This window comes from Aotus nancymaae, unplaced genomic scaffold (genome assembly GCF_030222135.1).
Source record: "Aotus nancymaae isolate 86718 unplaced genomic scaffold, 86718_ANA_hifiasm-v0.15.2.pri h1tg000040l, whole genome shotgun sequence".
In the NCBI taxonomy this organism is placed as follows: Eukaryota; Metazoa; Chordata; class Mammalia; order Primates; family Aotidae; genus Aotus; species Aotus nancymaae.
The window spans coordinates 86,452,636-86,472,913 of record NW_026988454.1 but is presented as its reverse complement, the minus strand read 5'-3'; the positions used below and the strand labels follow the sequence as shown (position 1 = coordinate 86,472,913).

General features: G+C 35.6%; 1 protein-coding gene across 3 annotated transcripts in view; it reads left to right on the top strand.

Annotated features, from left to right (window-relative positions):
* The window catches only part of TTK (TTK protein kinase), a 46,437-nt gene extending 32,274 nt beyond the window's left edge, over positions 1–14,163 (top strand). For all 3 annotated transcript variants that reach the window (XM_021670311.2, XM_021670312.2, XM_021670310.2), the window contains 9 exons: positions 719–811; positions 6,004–6,161; positions 6,284–6,435; positions 7,489–7,613; positions 8,912–8,992; positions 10,447–10,623; positions 10,941–11,025; positions 11,330–11,427; positions 12,974–14,163. In XM_021670311.2, the coding sequence (XP_021525986.2) occupies positions 719–811; positions 6,004–6,161; positions 6,284–6,435; positions 7,489–7,613; positions 8,912–8,992; positions 10,447–10,623; positions 10,941–11,025; positions 11,330–11,427; positions 12,974–13,057 (1,053 nt within the window). In that variant the 3' untranslated portion in view covers positions 13,058–14,163. The remainder of the gene's footprint in view (positions 1–718; positions 812–6,003; positions 6,162–6,283; positions 6,436–7,488; positions 7,614–8,911; positions 8,993–10,446; positions 10,624–10,940; positions 11,026–11,329; positions 11,428–12,973) is intronic.
* The last annotated feature ends 6,115 nt before the right edge of the window (positions 14,164–20,278 follow it).

The following is a 20,278-nucleotide window of genomic DNA, read 5'->3' as shown; positions in this document are numbered from 1 at the left end:
ACAATTCGACATGAAATTTGAGTAGGGGTACACATCCAAACCGTATCAAGGACATTGCCGAAATGTGCATTTGTTTGATTAACTCTGGAGCTCTTAATACCTTTAGCACATTGCTTCTTTTATAATATAACACTAAATGAGAAAGAAGAATACAGATATAGCTGACAGTAGTGGCACGCCTGTAATCTCACCTACTTGGGAAGCTGAGGCAGGAGAATCGCTTGAGCCTGGGAGGCAGAGGTAGTGGTGAGGTGAGATCACGCCACTGCACATCAGTCTGGGAGACAGAGTGAGACCCTATCTCAGAAAAAAAAATATGTAGATATAATTATGTGTGTGTATATGCACATATGAAAGTAAAGAGATATAGGGGAAAAGATAGAAAATAAAAATGAAAAATTAATTTTTTATTATATATATTTATGTGTTTTAAAGCTTGTAAGTTTGCAGATTGCATATTAAGTGTTTTTTTCTCCTTAAGAATTTTCTTTTTAAGTCAAAACCAGTTAAAGGGGGAGACCTTGGAAGTTTGTTATTTTTTTTTTAAGGTTTTTCTCTTTGGTTAAAGTATGTAGAACAAGTCCTTTTAAAAATATTATAACATTTCTACTTAAGATTTAAGATAATTTCAAAATGGGAAGCAGTTGACTGTACCAAATGTAAGCTAGTTTCTTAGGCATATTCTTTGAACTTTTATTTATATATTTTACTTATTTAGGTTTTAGCATCCTCTTCAACAAATGAATGCATTTCAGTTAAAGGAAAAATTTATTCCATATTAAAGCAGATAGGACGTGGAGGTTCAAGTAAGGTAAGTATCTTAAATATTTACAAAATAAATAGAAATATTTTTTAATTTCTGGGTTTTTTTGGTCTTTTGACCTGTGAGGGCAGCTTTTCCTTAACTTTTAGGGGCCATGTTGCCCTTCAGCCAAAAAGCCATCTTAACACCTGCCCTTCTCTTCCCACACCCTCCTGCACATGTGACATACCCTCTTTAGATCTCTTATTCCCAGTCTCGTTCCTTTCCTTTCAATGTCCTATGCTTCCAAATTTCTTCTTTAATAATAAAAATATTGACATGGGGTAGCAAATGACCACTATGTATTACCACAAAAGAACCAGAAATTTCTGAGTCAGAATGTGATATAAATTGCTAATATGTTTAGACTCATTCAGCAAGGATTTTCACTAATGGATTTGTTTTGTTTTGAGCTTTTCATTTCAGAAACAGAATTCAGTAACAAATGAGTTTCTGAAATTAAATTATTTTCTAAATTTACCTGAGTTCTAAATTTCTATTGTTTCTACATCTCTGGATAGAGGGCATCTTAGGCATTACCTAAACTTACCATCTTTGTCATTCAATTAAACGTACTTCTGTTAGATTTTTACCTTCATCACTCACCAGAATAACTGTAATCAAGACCACTAATGACCCCCACGTTTTTGCCAAATATAATTCTTAGCTTAAATTTTGGAATATGTAGCATTTGGGACAGCTGCTTTTTTTTCTCATTTAAATTTTTTTCCCCACTTGGTTCGTGTTTTTTTTCCTTCTCAAACTGGCCATACCTACTGTCTTCCTCATGTTTCTGATCTCAGTAAAGCAGTGCTCCAGGGCTTAGTCCTCATGCATTTTTTTCTTTTTCTTTTCTTTCTTTCTTTTTTTTTTTTTTTTTTGACACAGAGTCTCACTGTCGCTCAGACTGGAGTGCAGTGACGCGATCTCAGCTCACTGCAACCTCCGACTCCCTGGTTCAAGCGATTCTCCTGCCTTAGCCTCCCAAGTAGTTGGGATTACAGGCACACACCACCATGCCCAGCTAATTTTTGTAATTTTAGTTGAGACGGGGTTTCACCATGGTGGCCAGGATGGTCTCCATCTCCTGACCTTGTGATCCACCCGCTTCAGCCTCACAAAGTGCTGGGATTACAGGCCTGAGCCACCGCACCCAGCCTCTTTCATCTTAAACTCACTCCGTTGGTGTTCTCTTTCAATCTTGTGGTTTCAAATACTATGTATATGCTGACAATTCCCAAACTTTTATTTCCAGCTAATACCTCACCTTTGAATTCCAGACTTGTATATTCAACTTGACTGTTTAACATCTCTTGGTGTCTGCTAGGCATTTAAAACAATATGTCCAAACACAACTCTTGCTCCATAGCTTTTCCCATTTCAGTAAATGGCAACTTCATTCTTGCAACTGATTGACCAAAAAATTGGTGCCTCTCATTCTCATACACACATCTAGCCAATCAGCAAATCTTGTTGGTTCTACTTCAGAGTATCTCCAGAATGTATTTCTCATCATCTCCCACGTTATTGCTTTGGTCAGGGCAACTTTTCTATTTTCACCTAAATTATTTTAATAGCCTCCTAAAGGATTTCATTGACTCAGTCTTTGCCCTCCTCGTCTACTTTTTTTTAAATTTTATATTGACAAATTATAGTTGTATATTTTTATGGGGTACAAGTGGTATTATGATGTTTTAATGCACTGTGGAATGATTAAACTAATTAACATCTATCGTCTCAAATTTCTTTTGTGATGAGAACATTAGAAATTGACTTTCTTTGCAATATTGAAATGTATAATATCCAATTATCATATTTAGCGTGCTATGCTAATGATCTACAAAAAAAGAAGTCAAACTTGTTTCTCCTATTTGAGGCTTTGTATCCCTTCACCAACATCTCCCCATTTCCCTCAACCTCCAGCCTTTGGTAACCACCATTGTCAAAGGTGGTATGAGCTCTCCTTCTATGAGTTTAATTGTTTTAGATTTCACATATAAGTGAGAACATGAGGTATTTGTCTTTCTGTGTTTACCTTATTTCAATTCCTCCTGGTCTTTTTTTTTTTTTTGAGAAGGAGTCTCACTCTGTCGCCCGGGCTGGAGTGCAGTGGCACAATCTTGGCTCACTGCAACCTTCACCTCCCAGATTCAATCGATTCTCCTGCCTCAGCTTCCTGAGTAGCTGCGATTACAGACGCCTGCCAGTATGCCTAGCTAATTTTTTGTATGTTTTGTACAGATGGGGTTTCACCATGTTGGCCAGGCTGGTCTTGAACTCCTCACCTTGTGATTCTCCCCCCTCACCTCCCAAAGTGCTGGGATTACGGCACTTCGCCCAGCCCTCCTCCTGGTCTATTTTAACATTACATCCTATTTTCCTCCAGATATCCTCCTGTGTTTTCTGAGTTAGGACTTCCTTGCCCACACTCTAAAACTGCAACTCCCACCTTCCGATCACTGATGTTCTCTATTCCTCTCCTGTTTTATTTTTCTCTGTATCTTACCTTCTAACATGTTCTGGAATTTACTTATTTGGTTTGCTGTTTGTGTCCCCCTGCACTTGAATGTATGTGAGCTCCATGAAGATACGAATGTTTGTCTGATTTGCTCAGTGATATTAGCCCCAGTATCTAGAACAGTACCTAGAACAGATAGGGACTGAATTTATTAGTCGAATGAGTAAACTCTCCGTCTTCAGCTGTTTTGCTATTATAAGTTGTTAAGGATGATACATTAAACAAACACTGTTTGACTGATTTTAAGTTTTATTGTAATTTCCTAATCCAGCTAACAGTAATTAGACTTGCATAAGGCTGTCTTACTAACTTATTAAAGATAAGGTATGTGCATTACAATGGGTATCAAGTCTTCAATAAATATTGGTTTCATTATACATTTCCTTTTATCAATCTATTTGAATTACCTAATTGCTTTCATAGAAATTACTTGGTTAATATATCTTATTTATTTGTTATTTGGCTATATTTTAGTAGTACCAAAGTATTGACACTTAATAGAGGTATTTATTTAGTGATATGTTTTCAGAGAATGTAGAGTAGTCTTAATGGCATTTTGAACATTTTCCTTGGAGTATAATGAAGATGTAAGCTTATTAAGTCAAGGGCCAAGTGATAAAGCTATGACTGACCCATATTTTCTGAATTCAATTTAATTGTTATTTAAGTTAATTATGATAGACTTGAAAAAAACCAAATACCTCAGAGAAAAAGATAGTAACGTGCTTTATAAAACTAATACGATTTGTGCTCTGCCCGTTTCAGAGTTTAGGCAGTGAGCAATTTTTAAGGAGGCTATTAAGAGTATCTAGAACAGTCATGGGGTTAATGAGCATGGTCAAGATACTGGTAACTTCTCACAAAACTAACAAATCATCACTTGATACTATCTCTATGAAATTGAAATAAGGCTAACCTAATCCAGATTGCAAGAGTTTTGCCAGAACAGGGACAGTGGGGGCAATAATAAACTCATTCGTGCAAAAAGTTAATTTAAAAGTTTTTATTTGTTCACTTAAAGATCATATTACATAAATAGCTTTAATACCCTGTATGCTTTTTTCTGATATATCTGATAACTTTAACGTGTTTTAAAATGTCCACTTTATTCTGTCCTGAACGTCTTTAGTGATGGTAGCTCACATTTGCTTCACTTCAGACACATTGCAGAACACTCTGCAGACATCTGTCATTTGAGTCATCCTTCCAACCCTGTGCAGTAGGTACTACTAACAGCATTTGATTTTTGAGAGGTTAAGGAACTTGTCCAAAGTTAGGTTGCTGATAAGGTTGGAGCTGGAGCTGCAATTCAGGTATTTCCCTCTAGTCTTTCTATCTTTAAATTTTAGTCTTTCTATCTTTAATTTCTATCTTTTTATGATACAAAGCTATTTCACTGTACAGATACACCACCAGAACATACAAATAAGATATTAGCCATTAGATTCAGGGTCATGGGTTTATGAGGCTGTTTACCTTTTACAATATGGCTTTATGCTGCTATTTTTAAATTCCTGTCTGTTTTATTGTTATTTTCTTCTCCCTCTTATGCCCCATCCCCCTCTAATTTGCTGTGTATCGAACTAAAACCAGTAATACTAAGAGCCTTATACTTAAAAATTAAAAGCAAGCTATACCTGAGGGGCCTGATAGATTTTCCTTGTTAGTGCAGTTTTAGCACATCAACCTCATGAACACTTGGGCTCTTTTCTTATTCCTTCCCTGTATCTGCTGGATGTTCAAGGTTAAATGAATTTTTACTTAAATATGTCAAAGGGGATATATGAATATAATTTTTCTTGTATACACTGGCATTTTGTATTTGAATTGAGTTTTAAAAGCACCATTCCTGTTGCATATTTGCCGAAAGCTACATTTGGAGTGTTTTCTATTTTTAAAAATGTTATCTGTCCTATAAATGTTACTTAGAAATTGACCATTCATTATAGCCAGAGCAATTGGACTTTGACCTCAGAGATCCTGACAACATACAAGAACATCTTGTTCCTGCCAACTTGACTTTGAAAATTGGACCTACTCTACTTTTCACAACTGGATATACTGATAGCTTATGATTAGTATATATTTTTTAATATTCTGTATCACATGAATGAAATTGCCAAATCCAGGCGCAATGGAGAAAACAACATCTGTGAATTGAATTGACTCTATCATAACCTTTAGTCATCCTTCACTTTTTTTTTTTTCCCTTGAGACAGTGTCTCACTATTTTGCCAAGGCTGGACTCAAGCTCTGGGGCTCAAGCGATTCTCCCACCTCAGCCTTCTGAGTAGTTGGGATTAAAGGAGCACACCACTGACCAGGCTTGTCTTAACATTTTGGAATGTCTTTTTCTTTATGCTGTTTTCCTGGTTAGGGCATCCCACAGATTGTTATATATATGAAATTTAAATTATTTTTCTTACATGTTGATATAAAAACTTAGATTTATACCTTAAATTATTGAATGCCCATCATCATAGGTCATTGGAAATGGACTATTACTCTCCAATCAGAATTACTTTTCTTCCTTCTAAACTCAAAATAGGCCTAGAAACTTTTAGTTGTTCATGTCAGTATTTCCTTCAGAATTTTCTCCCAACCTAAAGTTCTAATAAATTTAGAATCATTGCAGTAGTATATAAGTAGTATATTCTAAACTTCTCTTTGTTCTACTGTATAGGTATTTCAGGTGTTGAATGAAAAGAAACAGATATATGCTATAAAATTTGTGAACTTAGAAGAAGCAGATAACCAAACTCTTGATAGTTACCGGAATGAAATAGCTTATTTGAATAAACTACAACAACACAGTGATAAGATCATCCGGCTTTATGATTAGTAAGAATTCTTTTTAAATTTAAAAAGAAAACTTTTGTCATAATTCTTCAGGTAAATATTTAGTAAATTTTAATATAACCTTGCCATTTATTGTTTTGCTGCTTTTATTTGTTTAATTGCAGTGAAATCACAGACCAGTACATCTACATGGTAATGGAGTGTGGAAATATTGATCTTAATAGTTGGCTTAAAAAGAAAAAATCCATTGACCCATGGGAACGCAAGAGTTACTGGAAAAATATGTTAGAGGCAGTTCACACAATCCATCAACATGGTATTTGAAGGTTTTTTTATATTTGTGTGAAGGTTAAAATATTTGTTAATAGTGTCATCTTAGAGAAATACACTTACAACTTTAAGGCATGGGTTCTTGGCATCTTTAACTACATGAACTAAATAATTAGAAGTTTATTTAAAGATGAAGGCACAAAACCATTTCTTAAAACACTGTTAACCCAAGGATATAGGACGTGAACTCAAATTCTTACATCTGTAATACAAAATATATTTTTCTCAGTATTAATGTAGTCTATCATCCTTATTTCCAAATACTTAGATTATAGCAGAACTGAGACTTTGGGGTTCAGGCATCCTAAAAATATGAGACATTTATTTTACTCATTCTCCTAATTGTTTTGTATTGTATGCCCTGTGTGAGAGCTGGGTTTTTTGTTTGTTTGTTCGTTTTTTACTGTTAGGCCTACTTCTGGGTTGGTTTTTACTTGTCCTTGGTTCTTTTTAGAGCTATTCTCTGCCTTATCCTGTTTTTTTTTTCTTAATAACTGTTATCCTAGTTAATTGTAATTTATCTCCTTATATCTCTCTTTCTATAAGTTAAAAGATAATTCAGTGATCAAGATCATGGCTATAGGGATGGAGATGTCAGGAGCATTAGGGTCTTACTGTCTGGCAGTATAATTTATGATGCTCTCTAGTTGGCAGTGAATCACAGTGGTTAAGTGGATAGATTCTGAAGCCAGACTGTCTGGCTTCAACTCATGGCACTGTCACTTAGGCTGTGTGACCTTGTACAAGTTAATTAAACTCTCATTGCCTTAGTTTCCTTTCCTTACAATGGGGAAGATGATAATACTTCAACACTGTTGTAAGGATTAAATGAGTCAGTACTGTATAAACAACAAACTTAGAATAGTGCCTGGCACATAACAATTGCTATGTAAATGTTTGCAGAATATATACAAAAACGAATATTGACTCGGAGTCACTAACTGAAGGAATAAATACAGCTTGACCTGTAGGTTGTGAGTTTTTTGGTCCTTAGAATGTTTTACACTATTTAATATTATAGTGGATTTTTATTTTAAAGGCATTGTTCACAGTGATCTTAAACCAGCTAACTTTCTGATAGTGGATGGAATGTTAAAGCTAATTGATTTTGGGATCGCAAACCAAATGCAACCAGATACAACAAGTATTGTTAAAGATTCTCAGGTAAGACTTTTAATGGTTGGTTATCTCATAGTAGACTTCAATTCTTTTTTTCACCTATAAAGTATTATTTTGCAAATGAGTGTTATATTTTTAATCAAAGGATTTGAAGTCTTTTAATAAGAATAGATTTAAAAATATAAACCATGATCATTATAATTTAGAATAGAAAGTTAAGATCAAATATGACTATCTCTAGCAATTATGAATGGTTTTCCTATAGCTGAAGTAGAGAAACAGTAATACCTTCCTTGGAAATCATTTGGTTGTGATCAAAAATTGACCTGAAAATTTGGCTCAGTTTCCTTGTTGGAAACAAAGAGGGAATTACAGTTATATGTTTTTCATTGTCTTTGAGGTAAGATTATTTTTATTCTTCCTGAGAAGCAGACCTTTTCCAATCACTGAAATTAGAAGGAAAAAAAATTCTTAAATGGTCCTTCATATTGTAAATGCCATAAGTATTATAAGCAACGTTTTAATAATAGGTATTGCAACGGCAAACTTAAGGAAGTTGTTCCATAAAAACTAAAGCAATGGCACCAAAGTATATCTAAAAAATATTCTTGCTTGGAGCCAGGATGTTATGTTCCATGTTTACAGATTTTTGATGTGAGTCCACCTAAATCCCAGGAGTAAAACTAGACTTTGTTGGGAGGATTCGATGGACAACATGTCCTTCAAACGATTCTATTTGATAGTCATGTCTCTTTATGTCAAAAGTATGGCAGAACAATGAGTTGTAAGTCAGCCTGACAATATCTTCCAGGTCAAGGCCCTAAAGTAGAGATATTCTGTGTTTGAGAGCAAACCATTTGTTTTAGAATAAAATGAGTCCATTTTAAGGTTGGCCTATCCTACTGTAGAAACTCGGAGCACTGCTGAGAGACAAAGCTAGGTGGTCTTTTTGTTTATATATTGGTTGGCTTATTTAAAAAATATACTTTTTTAAAGTTAAGTGTCTTACAACACAGAAACGAATGGTAAGTCCCTTGATGGCCTCAAAGTTTATGGTCATTAATAGGATTTTAGCCTGGACAGTTTTTAGGGCAGACTTTACTAGTTGCCCACCATAATCATAGAAGAAGCACAGCATTCTGAAAGGAGTCACTTTGCTGATTAGGAACCCAACTCATTTTGCTGCAGTTGTGAAGAAATTTGATATATATCTTAACATTGTCGGCAGTTATTTGAAGTTTGCAAGGATATAGTTTCCAAGGATCTGGCATTTGTATTTGTAAGAATCTAAAGCAGAATGAAGTGTTTTCATTGATTTGTGCTTTCTCTCACTTGGCAAATAGGTTGGCACAGTTAATTATATGCCACCAGAAGCAATCAAAGATATGTCTTCCTCCAGAGAGAATGGGAAATCTAAGTCAAAGGTACTGTAAAGATTATTTACATCCCATTTATCTGCACTGTTTTCTGAATAAACTTACCAGATAACAGTTTCTTTAAGTTCTAAAACTTTTTAAGCCATTACAGAGACATTGCTGGTTTTTTTCGTTTCCAATTCTCATATTTTATTTTTTTACCACTTACTCATTTGTGAATTCTACATTTCCAAGTACACCTGGAGAATGTAATTTTTTTCTGGCCTGCCACTGGCTAATTTTTCACTTACTTATTTCACTACCTCGATGAGCTTTGTGTTAGCCTCATGAGTGCCCCTTATCAGGGGCTCCTTTTGCCTCCTGTGATGCCTTGGGCTCCCAGGTTAACCCTTCTTTCTCTACATCAATAGAACTTAAGTAGGTGCAAGCACACATTGTCCCAGGGACCTACATCCATTCAAGTCATAGATCTGCCTCTTCATTAACAACTGTCTATGGCCAAGTGACTTAACTTGCCTAGTTTGCCTGTCTCTAAATTAGGTTTATAGACAGTGCCTATTGTAAAATAAATTGAGGATAAAACGGGAAAGAATATATAAGGTACTTAGCGTGTTTATTCAGCTTAGAATCACTACTTGATAAATGTGTTTTTATTTACTAAATTACATTTTCCATTTTAGAAAATCTAGCTTTTAAATATTTTTCAAATAACTGGCATAAAATTTTGCCAAATGTTTCCATAAAATTATTTTTGTATTTGTTTAGCCTCCACTCCTCTTCTAAAGCTTAAATTTGTTAATGTTTTTATTAGACTTTCTGTGGTTTTATTCATCTTAAATACGCAGTTCTTGACTTCATTTATCAATTCTATTTTCATTTGCTTTACAACTTGAGTACTTACGATAACCAGAAACTTTTCCCTATGATGAACCATATTTATGGTTTATCATTTAATGCCCATGACAATGTACTTTTATTATTTCTGTATCAGAAGTGAGGAAATATACACATAGTATTACCAGTTAGTGACAAGACCAGGATACAAGCTCAGCATAGTTCTATAGTATATGCACTTGGATTTAAAGTTGTATTATTTATTTATTATTTCCAAAAGTCTGAAGGGTTGCATAATTTAAACCATTAAAACTGTATGCATATTTTGAACTTCCAGTAATTCTGGGGAAAACAAGTAACCTTAAAACTCATAGTTATATTTTTTAGTTTTATATTTTCCCAGGTTGGAAAGAATTTAATATTTTGTCTTAATTGAAATATTTTAATTATGAGTTTATAGAAGGATTTAAAGTGAAGCTCTATCTGTTGATGGAAAAACCAACTGAAATGAAAACTAGTAAAAGATGTTTTGTCATATTAACATAATGTAGTACTCACGCATTCATGGATATTTAATTATGATTTTAAATATATATATATTTCATATATATGTTTTTACATTTTATATTAAAATAACAGCAACTTTTTTGTGTTTGTATTTTTCTTAGATAAGCCCCAAAAGTGATGTTTGGTCCTTAGGATGTATTTTGTACTATATGACTTATGGGAAGACACCATTTCAGCATATAATTAATCAGATTTCTAAATTGCATGCCATAATTGATCCTAATCATGAAATTGAATTTCCTGATATTCCAGAGATAGATCTTCAAGATGTGTTAAAGGTAATATTAATTTCGTATAACTAATTATTTACTTAAAAGAAATAGCTGAAATGATTGGAATTATGTACCTGGCCTAGATATAACTATTCTATTCAAAGGAATTGCTAACTGAATTAATTTTTTTACTTTGAAGATGTTTTAAAGCTTGTAAATATTTGGAGATTTTGCAGAAGTGCCTTGGGAGAAATAATCTTGTCATTATTTGAATGGGATATCTAAAAAGCAACTTTTATAATATAATCTGGAAAAATACTTCATCAGTATCATATGTGAAAACCTGCTTTGTTTTTCTTTTAAAAATGTTTTTGTTTTTATAGTGTTGTTTAATAAGGGACCCTAAACAGAGGATATCCATTCCTGAGCTCCTGGCTCATCCATATGTTCAAATTCAAACTCATCCAGGTACTACTTCTTTAAAACTTTGTTGATTACTAGATTACTAATATAAACTGTCTGTTACCTATTTATATAACAGAAACAGAATCTGAATTGGCTCCTCTTGGTCAGCCTACCTCTTTCCTTAAGGAAGTTCCATTATTATAAAAAGTAAATAAACTTTTTTCTTTACTTCTGGTATTCATTTTTACTTATTCTAGATAAGGGGTGTAATTAGTGTGTCACTTATGGTGTGAATCAAAATGTGTATTTATAATGGACTTACATTATTTTCTTATTGGTACTAGTGTATCATTGATTTATTTTACAGGTAAACAAATAGCCAAGGGAACCACTGAAGAAATGAAATATGTTCTTGGCCAACTTGTTGGTCTGAATTCTCCTAACTCTATTTTGAAAGCTGCTAAAGTAAGTATGTCTGCTCTTGGCCGGGCGTAGTGGCTCACGCCTGTAATCCAAGCACTTTGGAGGCCAAGGCGGGTGGATCACCTGAGGTTGGGAGTTCAAGACCAGCCTGACCAACATGGTGACACCCCGTCTTTAAAAAAAAAAAGTATGTCTGCTCTTTACATTAATTTTAACTGTTTTATATAGTGAATTAGACATTAAAAAAAAACAGGTAGTCTGAAGAAAAGTTGGTCCAATCATCAGATCAGTTATGAAGCATGTTTCTACATTTAGATACTTAACATGCATTTTGACAAATACAGATCTACTTGATTTATATTCTTGTGCTTATAGCACAGTTCAAAGTAGATCATCACATAAGGTGCATTCAAAAGATTGCTGTCAGGTCTCAACTGGAATAAATTTAATGTAGGAACGTAATGTGTCTTTTAACTCAGCACCATTATTAACACAACTTTTGAATTTATTCCTTTTAGCCAGTTTTTTCCTTAGAGACATTACATGTAACAGCCTTTTTGAAGCTGAACACAGCAGTCAACACAGTTCTCAAAGCACAAGTCTCAAGCTTTTTAGTCTCACAATGTCCATTTATATCTATACCATGATTTTTAGATCTTACTGTTACCAAACACCTAGTCATTTCTAGAACCCTATAAATGCTTATTGAGCAACTGGTTTAGCTACCAAGCAGTTACTGATAATATATTTCAGTTACAACATTATCAATGATGGGAACTTAAACTATCAATACTTGTAGCCCTCTGGATAGGTATATAGTCCATCTGAGTTGCCAAGAGCTTGAATGCCTTTCTGAAGAACTTTACTATACGTTCACTGTATTTGCATTCATGTGATATGAAGTAACTGTTTTCTTAAATTTTCTCAAATGCTAATGGCTAAAGCAATAGGTTTAGTAATTAAAATTTGACAATTTGTTTTGTAATTGCTCTCTATTTTGTATCTCCATGTTTTAAATTTATACTGATACATTGTTAAAAGCCTCTTATAGGTATAATTGAAGTAGATTAGTTATTTTTATCACTGAAGTTGTATGTTGCTTGAGGGCAAAGATGTCTGCCATCTTCATAAGTTAGATATTAGCTGATTCTTAATTTTTAAATATACAGATTTCAGTATATATCTATTATATTTATATAATAGTTTGTAATATCTTCTATTTGTTAGTTTAAATATCATCTGATAATATAAAGTTTCCTAATAAATACATTTTGTATAGGAATTTACCTAAGACTGGCTTTATTTAAGAAAAAGTAAGAGAGAGAAAGAAGGCCTTGAAGGCTCATATGTATGTTAATTAGTAGCTCTGTTATATTTCTCTCATAGAAAGATCTCATGATAGGTAATGCTTACGGCCAAGCTTGGTGTTTAAAATTCTTTATTATCTTGAATAGCTTTATAAAATAGTTTCCCAATTATAAGAACGAGAGACATTTACTATATTTAGAATATATCCAAATACGTCTACTAATATGACAGTACATTAAACTAAAATATTACAAAACAGATTTGTGTTTTTAAATTTCAGACTTTATATGAACACTATAGTGGTGGTGAAAGTCATAATTCTTCATCATCCAAGACTTTTGAAAAAAAGTGGGAAAAAAAATGATTTGTAGTTACTGGTAAACTGTTAAATACTACCTATAAAATATATTGGATTATTACACTCTTGACTCCCTGTGGAAATCTACAATTGAAGACAACATCACTCTGAAGTGTTATCAGCAAAAAAATTCAGCAGATTATTTTCAAAAGAAAACTGTAAAAATAGCAACCACTTACGGCACTGTATATATTGTAGAATGGTTTTCTATGTTTTGTGCGCTTGTGTAATCTGTTTGATATCATTTCACTCTTGGAATAGTGGGTGTATAACAAATATATTCTGAAAAACTTTGTAAATAAAGTTTTGTGGCATAAAATGACACTAAAATTTCAAAGTTGTAAAATTGTTTCCTTTAAGCAAATGTATTGTTGGCATGGCAGCAAAATTCTTAATTAGTAAAAAGTACACTAGGGAAGATGTGAGACTAGACCTTAGTAAATGAACTTTGAAAAACAAATCCTAATGGGTCTGAATTCTAAAATAGACTTCCTAATTATTTCTGGCACTGATAGCAGTCTATAATTTTAGGGCCGAACTTGGCTCTTTCAGGTGTTGCTTTTGGTTTTTGAATATCAGGCTGGATTCTGTGATGTAAGCTGTATAGGGCATGCCCTAACCATATGACTTGCTTGGTAATGGATAATTATAAATGTGACCCCAGAGTCTCTTGACTGAATCTAATAGCTTAAAGTATCTTCACACAGTATCCTTTTCTCAATTTTTAAAAAAAGATTTTAATAGATTTTATTTTTTACAGCAGTTTTAAGTTCTCAGCAAAATCAAGCAGAAAGTACAGAGTTCCCATGTATCCTCTCCCCACCCCACCCCCACACACATATAACCTCCCTTGCTATCAGCATCCACCATATCAAAATTCCACACCACAGTGGTGGATTTATTACAGTCTGTAAACCAACCGTAACATATTATCACCCACAGTCCATAGTTTACATTGGGGTTCACTTTTGGTATTGTGTATTCATTGGGTTTTGACAAATACATAATTACATTTATCTACCATTATAACATCATGCAGAATAGTTTCACTGCCTTGAAAATCCTCTGTTCTTTGTTTCTTCATCCTTCCCTCTACCCTAATGCCTGGGACCTACCGATCTTTTTACTATCTCTATAGTTTTGCTTTTCTAGAATGTGAATGTCATTCAAGTGAAATCATACAGTCTGTAGTAGATTGACTTCTTTCACTTGGTAACATGTCTTCCTATGGCTTGATAGCTTGTTTCTTTTTTAGCACTGGTTAATATTCTATTGTCTGGATGTTCCACAGTTTATCTCCTCATCTACTGAAAGATACCATGGTTGCTTCCAAATTTGGAGAATTGTGAATAAAGTTGCTAAAAATATCCATGTGCAGGTTTTTGTCTGGACCTAATTTTTTAGCTCCTTTGGCTAAATACTCCTTTGGGACCAAGGAGTTTGACTGCTAAATTCTATGTAAGAGTGTTTAGTTGTGTAAGAAAATGCCAAACTGTCTTTGAGAGTGGCTGTACCGTTTTGCATTTTCACCACCAACGTTTGAGAGTTCCTGTGGCTTTATATCCTTTCCAGCATTTGATGTCTGTGTTTCGGATTTGGGGCATTCTGATCGGTAGGTAGGGGTATCTCATTTTAATTTGCATTTCCCTAATGACATGATACTGAGCATCTCATTTTTATGTGCTCATTTGCTATCCGTATATCTTCCTTTGCCCATTCTTAAATTGGTTCATTTTCTTATTGTTAAGGTTTAAGAGTTTTGCGTATTTTGAATAACAGTTCTTTATCAGATGTGTCTTTTGTACATATTTTCTCCCATTTGTGGTATTTCTTCCCATTGTCTTCATTCCCAAATTTGTAACTGTGGTTATTCATTTTCAGGGTTATTGGTTTTAAATTAATGTAGTGTAATAGATAAGTAGAAAGCTTAAACAGAAATTCTGCAAACTACATTCATAGAGAAAACATGGCAAAAATTCAACCTGGAAGTCAGGCATTTGCCTATATGTGTTCATTGAGAATACTGTTTTGTTTTTTTTTTTTTTTTAATTATCTTGAAATTTACTGTGTATATAAACAATTTTTTAAAATACCTATCATGTTTAGAGTTAGAAATTCTCTTATGGGCAAAGCATTTGTCACCTATGGATCTAGAATAAATAACTCAGTTTTGTATATCTCACTATTGAAAGGCAGCTGTTTCCTTTGAAATTAAGCATGTGAGAACTCATATCTGGATTCACGTATTCCTGAAGCTTGCTTTCCCTCTTAACCAGATTGAATCAGCTATATGCTAGCATTGTATAAGTTATAAAAGCCAGCTAAGGTACAAAATTTAATTATGTCATCAGTACTTTACTAATTTGATAGTCTTTATAGCAAATCTCATATACACACCGAATTTCAAGAGTTAGCATATCCTAGTTTTTGATAAGAAAAAATTTCATTGGCAATTTTACGTTCCCCTCTACTGTGCCTAGGCTAAATAAAGGAGTCTTCTTTAACCGGGTTTTCTGAGTATTATTTTGTTGTTGTTTTGCTCTGAACCTGCTTGGAGTTTTTGTATTTAGTAGTTATACGGTGTGACCAGGTGGAATGAGAACTGGAAAGGGCTCAGCTCTAACGAAGCATTCTCTCCAGCAAGCTTTGTGGGCTGACAAGTCACTGAGTATCTTTGGAACTTGGTTTCCTTTATTAGTAAAATTAGAAGAGTGAACTAAGTGCTCTCTTAGGTCTCTTCTTAGTCTTAAGTCTGTAAAAAATATATTTAGACGAAGAATAGTTACTGAATATAGGAAGAAAAGGAAAACAATTTGTTTTTTGAGATGGAGTTTCACTCTTGTTGCCCAGGGTGGAGTGCAATGGTGCGATCTCGGTTCATCGCAACCTCCGTCTCCTGAGTTCAAGCAGTTCTCCTGCCTCAGCCTCCTGAGTAGCTGGGATTACAGGCATGCGCCACCACGCTTGGCTAATTTTGTATTTTTAGTAGAAAATGGGTTTCTCCATGTTGGTCAGGCTGGTCTTGAACTCCCAACCTCAGGTAATCCACCCGCCTTGGCCTCCGAAAGTGCTGGGATGACAGGCATGAGCCACTGCGCCCAGCCCAATTTTCATAACTATGGTAACAACTTTCCTACATGAATATAAAACTAGGAAGCTGGATTTGGGGTTCTGAAGTTTCCTTGAACCTAGAAAAGTACAAAAGAAAAGGGGCCTTTTTACTCTCAGCTTTAGGTACTTAGGCCCAGTCTAGTTCCCACCATTCCAGTATTGACTGTTTTTCACATCCAAAGAGGAAAACTGTAGGAGTGCTTGGGTGCTCTGACCTCTTCCCCACCTGTTCTATGTGCTGGTTGAATGGAGCTGTGGCCAGAATTGGAGAAAGGGCCTTAAAGGAGAATGTACTGTGAGCTAGATTGGCAGTTTAATTTTGTTGTAAAAATTTTGGTTTTCTGTTTTTACATCTTTAGTGTTGTCAGATTGTCAGTGAAAAATCCCAGCACCGCATCTACCAAAAACAGACGCAGGTGCTTAGAATACTGTGAACAGAAAACTCAGTCCATGTTTTCTAGGAGCTTTCTGCCTAATGGGAGAGAGATTTCCACCAATACTCATTCTGTTGGGCTATCATCCTGTCTCATGATTTTAAAGACCTTATGTTCATGGATAATTCCCCTATTTATATCTCTAACCTAGACTTATCTCTTGGACTCTAGACTTAGAAATTGAGTTGACTACTTGACATCTCCACTTGGATGTCTGGTAAACATCTCAGATTCAACATATGCAAAACAAAATTGACCCTGACAGAAGCTGCTCTGCTCAGATTCCTTCTCAGCTGATGGCAATTCCATCCTTCCAGTTACTCAGCTCTAAAACCTTGAAATCATGTTTAGTTCCTCTTTTCTTTTTTACAGCCTACATCCAGCCCATCAGGAAATGGGTTGCCTCTATTTTCAAAATGTATCTGCAATCTGACCCCTTCTTGCCTCCTCCCTGCTGCCAACCTGTGTGAGCATCCTGTCTCACCTGGAGTACTGTAACAACCTCCAGACTGGTCTTCTTGCCTCTGCTTTATACCATTATAGTCTATTCTCCAAATGACAGCCAAGGTGACCAATTTAAAATAAATTATGCTCAGATTTTGTCATTCCTCTTTTCAATTTCACTCTGACTAAAGGCCAGTGTCCTTTGAATGGCCTACCAAGCCCTGTGTGATCTGGTCTCCTGCAACTTGTCTGACTCATCACCTACTCTTGCCCTGGTTCTTTCTGCTTGATTAATGCTAAATTAAAATATTTTTAAGAAAAAATGTTATTGCCAAATAATTAGCCATATTCCCATTTAAGGCAACACATATTCCACACCTGGGAAATAGGAAAATATGTCCATTCCCAGTTTACAGTCAGGCCTGTCTTCTCTGGATTTGTGGTAGTAACAGGACTTGGCATTTCTTAAACAGCCTTAAATGACATGTATGAACAGAGGGAGTTTTTTTTTGGCAGGGGGCATACATGTTACTCTTATTTATTTATTGTATTTTAGGTTTTGGGGTACATGTGGAGAACATGCAAAATTCTTGCATAGGTACACACGTGGCAGTGTGATTTGCTGCCTTCCTCCCCTTCACCTATATCTGGCATTTCTCCCCATGCTGTCTCTCCCCAACTCCCCACCCCCCGCTGTCCCTCCCCTATTTCCCTGCAACAGACCCCAGCGTGTAGTTGTCCCCTCCCTGTGTCCGTGTGTTCCCATTGTTCAACACCCGCCTATGAGTGAGAACATGTGGTGTTTGATTTTGTACAAAGGATACGAACTCATCGTTTTTGGTGGCTGCATAATATTCCATGGTGTATATGTGCCACATTTTCCCTGTCCAGTTTATCATCGGTGGGCATTTGGGTTGGTTCCAGGTCTTTGCTATTGTAAACAGTGCTGCAATGAACATTGGTGTGCATGTGTCCTTATAGTAGAATGATTTATAATCCTTTGATATATACCCAGTAATGGGATTGCTGGGTCAAATGGAATTTCTATTTTTAGGTCCTTGAGGAATCGCCACACTGTCTTCCACAATGGTTGAACTAATTTACACTCCCACCAACAGTGTAAAAGTGTTCCTATTTCTCCACATCCTCTCCAGCATCTGTCTCCAGATTTTTAGATTTTTATAATCTAAAATCCAGAATCTAGAATCCAGATTTTTAGAATCATTTTAGAATGATCGCCATTCTAACTGGCATGAGATGGTATCTCAATGTAGTTTTGATTTGCTAATGACCAGTGATGATGAGCATTTTTTCATATGTTGGTTGGTCTCATATATGTCTTCTTTTGTAAAGTGTCTGTTCATATCCTTCGCCGACTTTTGAATGGGCTTGTTTGTTTTTTTCTTGTAAATCTGTTTTAGTTCTTTGTAAATTCTGGATGTCAGCCCTTTGTCAGATGGGTAAACTGCAAAGATTTTTTCCCATTCTGTTGGTTGCCAATTCACTCTATTGACTGTTTCTTTTGCCGTGCAGAAGCTGTGGAGTTTGATTAGGTCCCATTTGTCTATTTTGGCTTTTGTTGCCAGTGCTTTTGGTGTTTTGGTCATGAAGTCCTTGCCTACGCCTATGTCCTGAATGGTTTTGCCTAGGTTTTCTCCTTATGGTGTTAGGTCTTATGTTTAAGTCTTTAATCCATCTGGAGTTAATTTTAGTGTAAGGTGTTAGGAAGGAGTCCAGTTTCTGCTTTCTGCACATGGCTAGCCAGTTTTCCCAACACCATTTATTAAACAGGGAATCTTTTCCCCATTGCTTGTTTTTGTCATGTTTGTCAAAGATCGGATGGTTGTAGATATGTTGTGTTGCCTCCGAGGCCTCTGTTCTGTTCCATTGGTCTATATCTCTGTTTTGGTACCAGTACCATGCTGTTCTGATTACCATAGCCTTGTAGTATCCCCATCAAGCTACCAATGACCTTCTTCACAGAACTGGAAAAAACCACCTTAAACTTCATATGGAACCAAAAGAGAGCCCGCATAGGCAAGTCAATTTTAAGCAAAAAGAACAAAGCGGGAGGCATCACACTACTGGACATCAAACTATACTACAGAAGGAGTTTTTTGAGAGCATGCCTGGTCTGAGAAGGTATTTCTGTGAGATGAAACGGTGATCACTGTGTGTTTATAGATTTACAAACTTTGAGTAACGGGAGGTACAGATAAAAGTAACCAGTGCTTAATGTTTCCCAGTAACTCAGAATCCATGTTGATGTTTAACCAATTACTCAGCATCTTCACCTGTGTATACATTTTTCTTAATAGTGTTAGAGATCCAGAGTATTTCAAGTGCTATGTCCTGCCTGCTCAGAGCCTCCAAAGCTGCAACCCCCTCCTTGTCCTGGAGAAGTTCAGCAGACATTTATCTGCACATTGATTCACCTGGGGAACTTTTAAAAAAACAGGCCAGCACCAGTTCAAACCAATTAAATAGGGAAACAGCCCCTCCCTTGGCCATCCCTGGGACCTAAGGATGAGACTATCCAGGGCATGTTTTACCTTTTTCATGATTGGCTAGGCAAGAAAGTTATGCAGGTCCTGGAAACAGGCTGGACAAGGCATTTCAAGATCTTAAGAATCTGGAATGCAATCTGGACAGGGGAGTAGGAGCATCCGGGTGGGCACATTCCTTGGTCCTGTAGATTCCTGGTCTCACAGACAGTAGCTAGAGGAGGTCAGACAGGGCCCTCCCAGGTGGGGTCTGATGATCACGGCTCCTACTTGTCTGGCTCTAAACATTTTGGCTGGCCAGGCACGGTGGCTCACACCTGTAATCAATCCCAGCACTTTGAGAGGCCAAGGCGGGTGGATCACGGGAGATCAGGAGTTGGAGACTAGCCTGGTCAACATGGTGAAACCCTGTCTCTACTACAAATACAAAATATAGCCAGGCATGGTGGTGCACACTTGTAATCCCAGCTACTCAGGAGGCTGAGGTAAGAGAATCTCTTGAACCTGGAGGCGGAGGTTGCAGTGAGCCAAGATCATGCAACTGGCAACTGCACTCCAGCCTGGGTGACAGAGCGAGATTCCGTTTCAAAAAAAAAAAAAAATGGTTTGGCTTGTAATCTACAAATCTGTTTCAGAGAAAGAAATTAAATTCAAACTATTAACATAAAAGAGGAAAAAGTTTATTTGTTTACAACCTTAGAGAAACTGAAAATTTGACATTTTGTCTTTGGAGT